Below are 14,205 nucleotides of genomic sequence, written 5' to 3' on the forward strand. Positions count from 1 at the left end.
TGTATATGTATATGTATATGTATATGTATATGTATATGTATATGTATATGTATATGTATATGTATATGTATATGTATATGTATATGTATATGTATATGTATATGTATATGTATATGTATATGTATATGTATATGTATATATATATATATATATATATATATATATATATATATATATATATATATATATATATATATATATATATATATATATATATATATATATATATATATATATATATATATATATATATATATATATATATATATATATATATATATATATATATATATATATATATATATATATATATATATATATATAGTAATACACAGTAATACTTCTATTTACGAATGCCTCTGGGTATGACAATTTTTGGTTACGCCCCAACATACGAAAACAAGATCCAAGTTACGAAATCCCTCCGAACGTACATGCATTTCCTGTATGTTTTTATTTTGAAATTGTCCTGATAACATTGCAACCAGATTTACTTTTTGTTGGAGCCTCTAAGAACATTTTGACAGCCGTTTGTCGTCAGAGTTCTTTATTTGAAATTATTAGAGCGAATGAAATGAATAAGCAGGCCTTGTTATTCATCTAATAACAGAAGAGAAGAAAGTGGCGTACGGTTGACGGTTATTGTAAAGCAATACAACTGGACGTTACCCAATTGCGGGCATCGCTACGCCATTGAAGCAGAATGAAGCATTAAAAGCGATCACTTCATAGCATGGACTTTTTGTTCTGAATGGTGAGATGGAAAGACTTTTACTCTTTTGGAGTTGTATTTAATGCTAAGTTCTTTTTAAATCATAATTTGAAATTGTTTAGATGTGAGGTAATATGCATAGGGACATTAGCGTCTTCCTTACTGCACTGTACTAGAACAAGTTTTTGCATGCTTGTTATTCATTTAATTGCATTAATAAATCACGTTCTTATAATTTTATTCAATTTTTGTCAGTTTCACACATATTTCATACAAAAGTGGGACACTGATACTTTTCAAAGGGTTCAGTTGGTAGTTTTTGAGGACCGTAGAACAGATTACGCAATTTCCAGATAAAGTACTGCTCTAATAAAATATTCATTTTACATAAAAAATTCTGCAACCTATACTGTGTCGGCCTCACAGTGGCGGTCCTGGGTGCAAATCCAGCCACCTGTGTGGAGTATGCATGTTCTCATCGGGCCTGCGTGGGTTTTATCTGGATACTGCCCTATCCTCCCACATTCCAAAGACATGCATGGTAGGATGATTGGACACTCTAAATTACCCCTGGGTATGAGTGTGAGCGTGAATGGTTGTTTGTCTTGTGCCCTGCCGTTGGCTGGCCACCAATTCAGGGTGTCCCCCTATGCTCCAACACCCCCCGCAACCCTAGTGAGGATAAAGCGGTTCAGACAATGAGATGAGATGAGACAATTTCAAAATCAAAACAAAAATCATTTGCAACATCTGGGTAGCAACTGAAATTTTGCAAATAACCCATCGACAGTAAAAGCCATCGGAATTGGGATCAGCTGTAGAGTCGCATCACTGCAGAGTTAAGAGTGATTAATTCTTAATTGGCTGCAATTTAAGCACCTGGTTGGAGATGAGGTCCTCGCAGACGGAGAGTGCCATCTGGATGGCGTTGGCCTTGTGCGTGACGGCGATGGCATTCATCTTGAAACGGTCGCGGCCATAGGCAGCGTTGGCATGGGTCACGGCGTCGCGGAACACCTGCTCATAGCGTTTCTGGCTCAGGACGGCACCCACGTGGACCACGCGTGGCTCACAACCACACAGCGCCATCGCGCCACAGTGCAGCGCCAGCAGCAGCAGCGATGCGCGCACCTCCACTGTTGGTTTGATATTACACAAAACATTTCAGACCTTGAATATTTACCACGGTCATGCGATACAGGATTTTCAAAGGTTGGTGCAGATTTTAAAAAAATCAACTGAATGCCGATGTCTAAAGTCTATTTTGTAAGGTGATATTTGGGGTCAATATATATTTTTTCTTTTTAAAGGAAGTTGTTTAGGAAAAGATAGCCAAACACATTATCTATATTGTATGGAAATGTTTTTCTCTATTACTTCCTTTTGTAACAATGGGCAAAAGGTGGTGCAAAATCAGTTCACAAAGATCGTCACCAAAACAGTTAAGATAAGTTATACTGTTATTGCCCAATTCATCGTCTGCCTACCTTGATGAGAACGATCATCACCCCAACAGTTAACATGACTGTAATCTGATTATATCGTCTATCTAAAAAAAATCCATATATCGGCCCGATATATCAGGCCAAGGATGATATTGGTCAATGTTATGGAACCCAACATCAAATAGGTGTGAAAATACAGTACAGTCGAACCTTGTGATGACCGCTCGTCATATGACATTCTTGTCTTGCGACGAAAATTTTTATCAAATAATTCGCTCGAGATACGATCAAAATTTTGTGATGCGACCAAGCCAGGTGGCCATTGCACTATGTTTTTTGTATCTCTCTCGTGCATAAAATATTGCTACAACCACTGGGCGGACTTTGCATTTTCGCACCCGCCCACTTTTCCTCCCGCGTTGCTTTCAATTTACATACCAGGTAAACAATATCACTATGGATCGGCAGAGTTCTGCAAAGAAAAAGCGACCATTGACAATGGACATGAAACGCAAAATAATTTAAAAATATGAGAGTAGGGTAGGTGTTACTGAGCTCACGAGGCAATACGAGAGGAATACGTCAACCATTTCCACCATCCTTAAGCGGAAAATCGCATCAAGACATTTGCCCTGATTATTGCCAAGGGAAGTTACATCCCCAGCAAGTTTTCAACTGCAATGAAACTGGTCTTTTTTGGAAAAAGATGGCCAGGTGGACATTCTTCGTGGAAGAGAAGGCATTACCGGGACACAAACCCTTGAAGGACCGCTTAACGCTAGCGTTGTGTGCTAATGCAAGCGGTGACTGTAAAATTAAGCTGCTACTAGTGTACAATGCAGAGAACCCGCGTGCCTTCAAGAGACACATCAAGAAGGAAAACCTACAAGTGATGTGGTGCACTAATTCTAAAGCTTGGATTAAGCGTATTGTGATGATATTTGTGTGCGTCATTATCGAAACATTTTGAAGGGGAGGCAAGAACAATCAACTCTTGATGCGTTCGTTTTGAAGACTACGGCAAAACGTCCCGGTGGGGTCAACCCGTATAACTAAGGTAAAAAAAAGATTAAAACAAAATTAGAATTCAGTTTTGTGTGAAGTTATATTAAAAGTTTAGTGTCTGTATATAGTTATCCAAGTTAAATTAAATGTTTGTTCATTTACGAGTGCGTTGTTGCCGTGGATTAAGTCAGCCCCCACCTCCGCCTCCGTGTGTGTCATTGTCTCTCCCCTCTGTGAAATGCATCTAATTTTGCATCTAATAAACACATTTTATTACTATTAAACCACTCGTTATTTACTACTTTGGCAATACTACTTTGTACTTTGTACATATGGCGAATTAGAAGAAATCAAAACCTTTTTTCCAATCCAATATCCTGTTTTTGGTGTATTTTCAGAGGGTTGGAACAAATTAATTTGTTTTCAATTCATTTCAATGGTAAACGTCCGCTTGAGTTACGATATGCTTGAGTTACGATATGCTTGTCATACGATCACAGTCTCGGAATGGATTACGATCGTAAGTAGAAGAATCACTGTACTTATTGCCTGTATGTTGGGGTTTACCCCGGTGGATGAGAGGGCAGCATCCCTCATCTTTGGTTGAGGGGATGGGACCTGACTGTTGTGTGTGCATATGCACAAAACACCAGTTCAGAGTACCCACCCATTTTAAGTCCTTGGAAGGGGTGCTGGAGAGTGCTCCTTTGGGGGACTCCCTCGTTTTGCTGGGGGACTTCAATGCTCACGTGGGCAATGACAGTGAGACCTGGAGGGGAGTGATTGGGAAGAACAATCCATCTGATCGGAACCCAATCGGTTGCCGGACGTTTGGTCGCTGGACGTTTGGTCGCCCGGACGTTTGGTCGCCCGGACGTTTGGTCGCCCGGACGTCTGGTCGCCCGGACGTCTGGTCGCCCGGACGTCTGGTCGCCCGGACGTCTGGTCGCCCGGACGTTTGGTCGCCCGGACGTTTGGTCGCCGGACGTTTGGTCGCCGGACGTTTGGTCGCCGGACGTTTGGTCGCCGGACGTTTGGTCGCCGGACGTTTGGTCGCCGGACGTTTGGTCGCCGGACGTTTGGTCGCCGGACGTTTGGTCGCCGGACGTTTGGTCGCCCGGACGTTTGGTAGCCCGGACGTTTGGTCGCCCGGACGTTTGGTCGCCCGGACGTTTGGTCGCCCGGACGTTTGGTCGCCCGGACGTTTGGTCATCGGACGTTTGGTCATCGGACGTTCGGTCGGCGGACGTTAGGTCCCCGTTGGACCCCAGTCTTTTGGTCGCCAGTCAAATGGTGACAGAGTAAGTACTGTTGAAAACAGCTCACAACAAGAGTTTAATATCTAAATATCTACTGTTGATTCATGAGAGAGAGGTTAATATCTAAGTATTGTTTAATATCTAAGTGCTGTTGAAACCAGCTCTCAAAATTATATTCATGAGAATTTAACATCTAAATATCTACTGTTGATTCATGAGAGAGTTTAATATCTAAATGTCTACCGTTGATTCATGAGAGAGCGTTTAATATCTAAATATCTACTGTTGATTCATGAGAGAGAGAGTTTAATATCTAAATTTACACATTAAACTCTTGTAAATATAATTTTGAGAGCTGGTTTCAACAGTACTTGGATATTAAACTGTCTCTCATGAATCAACAGTAGATATTTAGATATTAAACTCTCTCATGAATCAACAGTAGATATTTAGATATTAAACTCTCATGATTATAATTTTGGGAGCTGGTTTCAACAGTACTTTGATATTAAACAGTATTTAGATATTAAACTCTCTCTCATGAATCAACAGAAGATATTTAGATATTAAACTTATGTTGAGAGCTGTTTTCAACAGTACTTACTCTCTGTCACCATTTGACTGGCAAACAAAAGAGGGGGGAACAAACGTCCCGAGACCAAACGTCCGGGCGACCAAACGTCTGCCGACCAAACGTCTGGCGACCAAACGTTCGGCGACCAAACGTCCCGCGACCAAACGTCCGGCGACCAAACGTCTGAGTACCTTGGCACCAGGATGCCCTAGGCTGCAATTCGATGATCGACTTGGAAACCCGGTAAAGAGAGGTCATCTGAAAGGACTGAAAATGACAAATATTTTGGAGTTCTCGCGTATGCCACTTTTTATTGCATTCCAACTGGGTGAGGCGGTCGGTGTTCTATCGTCAAAACAACAGCCCGAATGGGACAGGCTCTCCCCAGACTATGAATTTCACGTGAAACAGAGTTAGTTGCTGACACGTGAGACGTACGGGGCCTCGTTTCCAATGTTCACAGGATTTGTGTTGGTCTGATGTGCTGCAACACTATTTTGACACCTGTTCTATTTGCCCAAAGGCCAAGCAGGAAAGTCATAACATTTCTACCGCGATCTTATATACAGTGGTACCTTGACATACGAGTGGCCCGACATACGAGCGATTCGAGATACGAGTAAAATTTCTGGCAAATATTAATCTTGAGATGCGAGACAAATTTTGATATACGAGCAGACAGCAGACGCCAGATGCTGCTCATAAGAACATCATTGGCACATGTACAGTGTACAGTTGTATATGTACAGGGAGTACAGAAGAGGACTCACTACACAGCCTTGAGGGGAGCCAGTGCTCAGTGTAATGGAGGAAGATAGATGGGGACCAAGTCGAACAGTTTGTGGACGGTTGGTTAAGTTCCTAATCCAGTAGCAGATGGAAGAGAATAGTCCAAGGTGGGAGATTTTGTCAGCCAGAATGTCCGGTATTATAGTGTTGAAGGCTGAGCTACAGTCAATGAAGAGAATCCTCACGTAGTTCCCGTGGTACTCCAGGTGGCTCGGTGCTATGTGTAGAGCTAAGGCGATGGCGTCCTCAGTGAATGTATTTAGACTAGGTCTAATTTGTCAGTCTCAAAGCGCTCAAAGAAACGGTTCAGTTCCTCTGCTAGTGAGGCATCTGTGTTAACAGATACATTATTGTCATTGTAATTGGTAATATGTCGTATTCCCTGCCACATCTTCTTTGGGTTATTTCCTGTAAAGTGCTAATCAAATTTTCCTTGTATATGCTGCCTTGGCCTTTTTAGTTCCTCTCTTCAGCTCTGCTCTGGCAACGCTGTATTGTCCCTTGTCCCCTGACCTGAAGGCAGTGTTACGGCATTTGATGAGTGCCTGTGTCTCACTGGTCATCCAGGGTTTTTGGTTAGTGTTGGGTTTATTCTGTATTACTATTATACATATATGTGTAGTTATCCATTTCTTTGTTAAAACATTCTTCCGAAATTACTCGAGGTCATAAACAATCGGCTGGTTCTCTCTCACGTGGACTTCTTTCAAGGATTGTTTATCCAACAACTCACCCAATCTCGGGCTTCGAGATCGGATATTTTCTTTTGCAACGGAGCCAGGGTCACTGGCTAATAACAAAGACGGATATCTGCCATTTCCAACATAGTGGCCATACCTCGTGACGCACTTCGGTCTTCTTTATGTAATTGTTATTATAGTTACAGATGTTGTTTTTTGCTTGCACGTTATAAACTAATCAACAACCTTGTAATTGTTTTGATTCATGGCCTTAAAGCCGTACACGATTTACTGTTCGAGAGGATACTGTTGAAGACAAGGGGAAGTCTTGTTGCTTTGCTGTATTTTCCCTTAAGGTCCTTATCCATGATGCAATCTATTTAATTAAATGTCAATAATTGAATAAAATGTCTGCCTGCAGTGATTGATAATTACATCGGAAGGGTAATTATTTATGAACCTATCAGTTAGGAAAAACCTGTATCCAACAGTGACGTTGTCCGTGCAGTTTTTGATGCATGAAAGTAGTGTCCGTGTAGTCCTGGAGGTTGTGGTGTTCAAAAAGTTCCCAAATGGTGCGGGAAAAACTGTTCTGCAGCTGAGAAAGGGCATCCTCGGGCCATGTTTTTATTATCTTTTATTATTTGTGGCCCTGTTAGCCTCTGGAGTGGGGTGTGTGCGGAGGTGAGGGACAGGCAGAGATGGTCTGATCCAGCAAGGTGAGGAAGGGGTGTGGCTCTATAAGCATGTTTGATCTTAGTATAAACATGGTCTAGAGAGTTATCTTCTCTGGTGTGACACTTCACGTACTGGATAAACTTCGGCAGAACAGTCTTTAAACATGCTTTGTTGAAAAGACTCCATCGGGGTGGTTAAGCAGCTGTTTGTTTATGGTCACTAGCAGGAGGCTAAGTGCTGTGCTAACGTTAGCATCCGGTGGAATGTAAACAGTCATTGCAATGACGATCGTCGTTAGCTCCCTAGGTAGATAGAAGGGCCTGCACAGTAGTGCCAAGAGCGCTAAATCCGGGGAGCAGTGAGTGTTAATGATGCTACTGTTGCAGCACCATTCGTTGTGTATGTACACGCAAAATGCCCCCATTCCCTTGCATTTCCCTGATAATTCAAACAATCATTTCAGAATAGTGTCCGGCTAGCTAGCGATTTCGCGACGTCTGGGATTTGCGGGTGTAGCCACGTTTCCATGAAAATAACGTTGCAGTTCCTGACAAAGCTGTTGGTCGCAAGCTGAAGTTCCAAGTCGTCCATTTTGTGCCATATGATTGCTGCTGCACAGAGAAGAAGAGAGTAGTGCGCAATTGGCAAAAATACGACAGTTATAATTAGAAATTGTTGTTGACAGACATTCATTCATTCATTTTCTGTAGCGTTTACCAAGGAGTCGCAAGGTGCTGGAGCCTATCCCAACTAACTAAAGGCACCAGGCCGAGGACACGCTGAATCAGTGGACAGCCAATTCCAGGGCACAAGGAGACAAACAACCATTAACATTCACATGCAAAATCCACACAGTCTGGGCCAACCTGGGATGGAACCCTTGAACCCAGAGCTGTAAGGCTATCCGGCGACCGAGTGGGTAGCTGTGAGATCGATTCCCACTGAAGGCGGTAGGATTGTGAGCAGGAAGGTATGTATGTGTGCCCCACGGCTCACTGGCAACCTGTCTAGGGTGTAGTCTCCCTTTCGCCCAAAGTCAACTGAGCTAGGCTCCAGCAAACCCCGCGGTAGGGAAGATGAATGAATGAATGATGCCACTGGTTAAATGTAGAAAAAATATTCCGCTTCTTTAAATGACAAAAATAAACATGTGCTCTGGATAAAGGGTGTAGTAAAAAAAATGTAGTTAAAAGTTATGTGTTATGGAACAGCAAGTCTTTACGAACAGTGCAATTAATGATAATATTGTAAAAATAACGTTACACCAAAAAGTAAATATAATTCGTTACTTTCCATCCCTGACTAACAGTCAGTTTATGAACACAAAAAGCAATCCATTTACACATTGCGCAAGTACACACAACCCCACGTAGCTTAAAAAGTACACACTTGATGGATATAATGACATCACGAACCCGGGCATTGGACACTCTTGGTGATGTCACCAAGATCATCGGATCAACACTTACTGTTCGCTTTGTCAAATCGACCCTTGCCTGGTGGGTTCGCTTCCCTTCTGTCCACAAGCGCTTTTCACGCAGCAGGAGACATGTTGACTGTAGTCCTCTTTTTTGTGTGCGGGCTTCGTCCTGTTGATTCCCGCGACGACGTCAACACTCATGCACGCACGCACGTACTCACTCACTCACTCACTCATTCACGAACGTCGTTCCTACTGTCGGGACGATGACCTGACCAGAATCAGCACCGCCCAAAGCCAGAATAAAAGGATGCGCCTTGATCGTCCTTGATGTCCGCGTTCGCGCGCTCCCGAGACGATGACAGAGCGCGCGGCCGCGGAAGCAACCGACGCGAGCGCGCACGAGCCTCCTCGCGTTGATTCTTCAGCTTTAATCAAGCGATACCAAGGCACACGCACTTTCTGATACGCTTGAACGATGTAACACATCCGTGTACAAAATAGTGAACAGGTAATGGTGAATATCATGTCGACTAAAAATAAATGTGTTGACGAGCATCGCTTACGAGGCCGTCTCGATGCGTCACGTGACACGCTCCTCGCTGAGGACCACATTCCGGGCCAGCGAGTCGGTCGGCACGCCGCGTGAGCACGCGTTTTGATGGCAAGTCGAAGGAGGAGCAGGTGTCACGTTCAATTGGGTTACAAGCTATTGAAGGGCATTGATTTTTATACTTTGGAACTTTAACATTACCCCGGGGATACTTGAGGCTCGCTACGGCAAACGTGTTTTCTTGATCGTAGAATATACTTGTTGTGAGTTATAGAAGCCGACTTGAAACACTGAACTACATACCACATACTACAATAGGGCTGGACAACTCTGGTACTCGAGAGCCCCTATTTCCATGTCTCCCTCCAACAACACATCGGAATCAAATAATCGGGATCGAAGCCTCAGAACAGCTTACTGATGAGTTGATCATTTGATTTGGGTGTGGTAGAGGAGGGAAACGGTGGATAGGGGCTCTCGAGGACCGGAGTTGGCCACCGCTGTACTACATACTCAGCACCGGGTTGCCCCAAGGCTGGCTGCTGAGTGCACTATTCTACTCGCTCTACAAGCACGACTGCAGACCCATGCACCATGAGAACATCTCACCTTATCTCATTTTGTGAATCGCTTTATCCTCACTAGGGTTACAGGGTGTGCTGAAGCATATCCAGGCTGACTTCGGGCCAGAGGCTAGGGACACCCTGAATTAGTGGCCAGCCAAGGAGACAAACAACCATTCACGCTCACACCCGTACCTAGGGGCAATTCAGAATGTCCAATAAGCCTACGAGCCAGGTCTTTGGAATGTGAGAGGTAACTGGAGTACCTGTAGAAAACCCATGAAGGCCCATGGAGAACATGCAAACTCCACACAGGTAGACCGACCTGGATTTGAACACATTTCCCCCACTGTGAGGCCGATGCGCTAACTACTCAGTCACCAGGCCACCCACACTGAGATCATCATTGTGAAATTTGCGGACGATACAATGGTGGTGGGGAAGCTCACAGGGGACGGCCTACAAAGATGAGGTCCTTAGATGCAGCGATTGGTACGCCTTCAACCACTTTGGTGATTTGGTGAGGAAAGTGACGAAATATAGGCAAGACATTCTTGAAGCTTCCATAGTCAATTCTCTTTAATAGCAATGGAAAAGACGAGACAGTCGTCCTCTAACTCCATTTTTAAAAGCTTTCTTTATCTCCACCCAAAGTGGGCGTTAATTTGAATATTAGTGGCTGGCTTTCAGTTACAAAGGAACATGGTTCGAACATAGAGGTACGAACGTAGAGGTAAAGATCTCAATATATGACAATTCCCTTTTAAGTATAACAACAGGATTGTTTTTCTTTGAACAGCTTTTACAATTGTCAGAACAAAGCTCAATTGTTTATACTGCAAACCAAAGAGCCATGTACTGTGTTTACAAATTACTGTGAAGAATGCGAGACAACCCCTAATGATCAAATAAAGGCAGGCACAGTGTTCATGAAAATGAAAATCTTTATGTTAACTTTTATTACAACTAATTTATAACTTCCACAATTTTGACGCACACACAAAAGAAAAAAAAACACTTTACACACTACTTCATTATGGTAACCAAATACCAGAAAGAAAATATAGAAATCAAATCTTCAACTAAATACTCAGCAACTGAAGCTCTTCATGAAAAGGTCCATCAGCAATAAATGTCCACATTCAAAGCAAATTAATCATGAGTCACAGACATTATTTCATAATCTTCCATAAGAACAGCATTAAAACAGCCCTGTGAAGGAGAGCTGGAAGGAGAACACTGAATGGCAGGATCATACATGACAAGCAATTGAGTACCACAAGCATTTGAGGTATTAATACAAAAAATAAAGCTCCTAATCATAGCTTTCACACATGGAACGATACAGCAACAAAGTAATAACAAGAATAATAAAAAAAAGTAAAAGAAGAAGCCATTAAAGAAACTCAAATTATTCCATTTTGCAATATTGTCAACAGCAATACTAATTTTGTATAAATCAGTAATGAATAGTGCCTATGATAGAATTCAACAGCATAGAGCATTTACAATGGGATAAACAGTACTTTAAAGCCCAATTTAAATATTGGAAGAATTAAACCGGGATAAAGAGACTCCAGAATTAGGTTGAGGAAAACTGTTTATCAGACGCACGCATATCTGTGAAATAAAAACACAAAGATCTTCCATTCCTCAGAGCCTTTAGAATAAAAGCTAACAAATTATTAAAATGCAGACTCTGTAGTCATGTAATATCGTCACATACAAAAAAAATGAAATTAAACATACTAATCTATTAATTGCACACTAATTATATATTTTCTTGCCATTCAATTTAATTCTCAATAGATTTATTTGTTATTAATACCTTTGCTTGTTTAAAATTCTCCAGGCAGAATATTTTCTTTTTTTGTTGTCCAATGGTCTACCCAATTTCAAAGGGGTTTGATTGTAATCTTCTGAGATAAAATTGTTGTTTTCTCCGCTTTAATGACTCTCACCCCACCAAAAGGCCTGCATGTTTAGGCCAAGGTTACGGCACGGTGAGAGTAAAGCTCTGACTGTATCATCCAAATTTTTTAATCCTCTATCGCCCACACCCGGATGTGGATCTGAACCCATTCGGGTGGTACAATCCCAGCTTTTCATACTTCGAATCCATCATGTTTAGCTTTCCGTCCTCTATTCACATCCAACAGTTGTTAATTGCTCAGGAGAAACCCCAGGAGGTAAAGTTCAAAGCACATTAAATTCAGCTGAATTTAGTCAGCCAATTTCATAATACTCAAGATCATACTACCTGGAGATCTCCAAACAGCAGCTGTCTTCAAATTTCTACAACATGCAATGTAACAAATCATTATTACAAAGAAAAAACAGTAATATGTAATTTTGGCCATATTGATTACACAATAACAAAGTACATTCATTCATCTGTTTGGCTTTTGTAACACCTATGATAACAAACTACATAACATTTAAAATTTTGGTGAATAATGTGTTTGTTCACTTTAATGAAATTTCCATGTTTCTCAATTCAAATGATTTAAATACACCAATAAACATAATTCACAATAATGTTATTTATTCCATCACTATAGATTGTGAAAATCGAAATGCCTAATCAGTCAGAAACAAGCATATTAGCTGTTCTATTATGATCATTGCTTCCTTGTTAAGATTGAGAACTATATTTGTTTTTTTCTTTTCTGCAATTACACACATTAACTAAACATAGACCAAATCAAAACAATCCTCCCATTCTTGTAAATTGTCGAAGTTGCCATACTTTTTATACTCTAATAAACAGTCCAACTGGCTTCCTCCAACATGCAAATTCCTTACTTCTCACCAGTGAACATAAGAAGATAGACTTGATTCCAAGACAGTAGAATGATACAAACAAAATGGTGTAACTAAAAATAGAGAAAAAATACAAAAGACGAAACACGTTGGTTTCTTCACAGGAAAACAGTTCTCTCGTTCTCTGTAATAGTTATATTCACATCAATTAATATTCAAAAAACAAATGAATACATTTATATATCCTAATAGAATTAAACTAACAACACCCTTGTTTGTCAGGCTTAATATTTTAAGTGTCGCTATATAACTGTGCCCTTTACAGCAATTAAACAGCATAACTTATGAAATGTATACTAAAGACTGGGACATCTTTTGATCGTGAACACACGTGTTACAGATTGATCATTGCTGTGAAGCATGGGGCTTTATATCGCCACTGTTTGATTGATCACGCATTGTCAGCTTCCTGCACTCAACATCATGTACAAATGATAGAGGAAGAGGCTGTAACAACGAGACACCCCCATGAAACTCCTTTGACCCAGATGGACGCATTGTTTAGGGCAAATAAAAATGCCTTCCCAAGACCTCATGAATTGTTCCCAACCGCGTTCCCATACATATACTATGAACAGTGTGTTGAAGACTGGATAGAACGCACCGGCCACCGCCCATTTGTCATTTTTGAGAGTGAAACCTTGTTCAGAACAGCTGTTCTCAAGGGTCTTCCGGAACCTGTGAAAAAGGGGTTGAAGAAGGACCCCGATTTGTTGACATGTGACAAACCTGGATTTAAACGTCACCTGACTCACCATTGTATGATGTATGATGAAGAAAGGTTCAAAGAAAAGGCCGAATCACAAATTTATTTCTCTGCCCTGTTAAAACTCCAACTTTCTAATTTACATAGTGAGGCCAAACAATCTAAAACAGGATATTGGATTGGAAAAAAATGTTTTATTTCTTCTAATTTGCCATCTATTAATAAAGTAACACATAATTAGTGGTTTAATAGCAGTGCTGGGCCGTACATTTCAGTAGTGCCACGTGCTGGGCCGTACATTTCAGTAGTGCCACGTGTGAATCAATCCAACCCTCAATAAGTATTTTATGTCTATAAAACCTTTACTCCAGCTACAGCTGCGACACAAAAGTAATCAATAATAACCTCAAAAATGTATATATTATTTCAGAAAATAGACACATTTTGCTCGACAAAATTATTTTTATTTCTATACAAAATCCATCCTCCTTTCTTTCCTCAAGAAGATTTCAATTACTCTGTCGTACAGATTACACATGCGTTTCAGGTCAATATACAAGTTCTTTTCTATTGCTAAAGCTAATGCTGAAAGTCTAGTCTGTCCTGTTGTATTTCTAGCATAAGTTTTGATTCTATTTAGGGCTGAAAATGTCCGTTCGACAGAAGCAGTGGACACGGGGATGGTCATTGCCAAACACACTAATGTGTACAACTGCCCCATCCTCTCATTCAGATTTTTTTTTTGCTGAAGCAAGTCAAGGAGATCAATGGGAGATTTTCCTGCAAAACCATCCCTGGCATACATCACAATGAGGGCCCCTGAGTCAGCACTAAATTGATACGATGGGCAAAGCAGTGTATAAATAAAGTTAACGGTGCTCTCTCCTTAACTTTAGCCTGCACCCCATTTAATCCAGAAGATATGACCGCTGCTCCGTCATAACACTGTGCCACAACTTTACCCAGACATTCATTTTCCACCAAAAAATTGAATGATG

General features: G+C 41.2%; 1 protein-coding gene across 3 annotated transcripts in view; it reads right to left on the minus strand.

The window, feature by feature from the left end:
- LOC144194955 (glutamate receptor ionotropic, NMDA 1-like) overlaps window positions 1-8,951 on the minus strand; it is a 43,988-nt gene extending 35,037 nt beyond the window's left edge. The window contains exons 1-3 of one of the 3 annotated variants that reach the window (XM_077714212.1): window positions 8,819-8,918; window positions 8,612-8,731; window positions 1,592-1,848 (exon numbers count right to left, since the gene is read on the minus strand). In XM_077714212.1, coding sequence (XP_077570338.1) covers window positions 1,592-1,848; window position 8,612 — 258 coding nt within the window. In that variant the 5' untranslated portion in view covers window positions 8,613-8,731; window positions 8,819-8,918. Of the gene's footprint in view, window positions 1-1,591; window positions 1,849-8,611 lie in introns of all 3 variants that reach the window. The other 2 variants (XM_077714211.1, XM_077714214.1) reach the window with 2 other exon arrangements.
- Window positions 8,952-14,205: the final 5,254 nt, after the last annotated feature.

The sequence above is a fragment of the Stigmatopora nigra genome, chromosome 4, assembly GCF_051989575.1.
Source record: "Stigmatopora nigra isolate UIUO_SnigA chromosome 4, RoL_Snig_1.1, whole genome shotgun sequence".
Lineage (NCBI taxonomy): Eukaryota > Metazoa > Chordata > Actinopteri > Syngnathiformes > Syngnathidae > Stigmatopora > Stigmatopora nigra.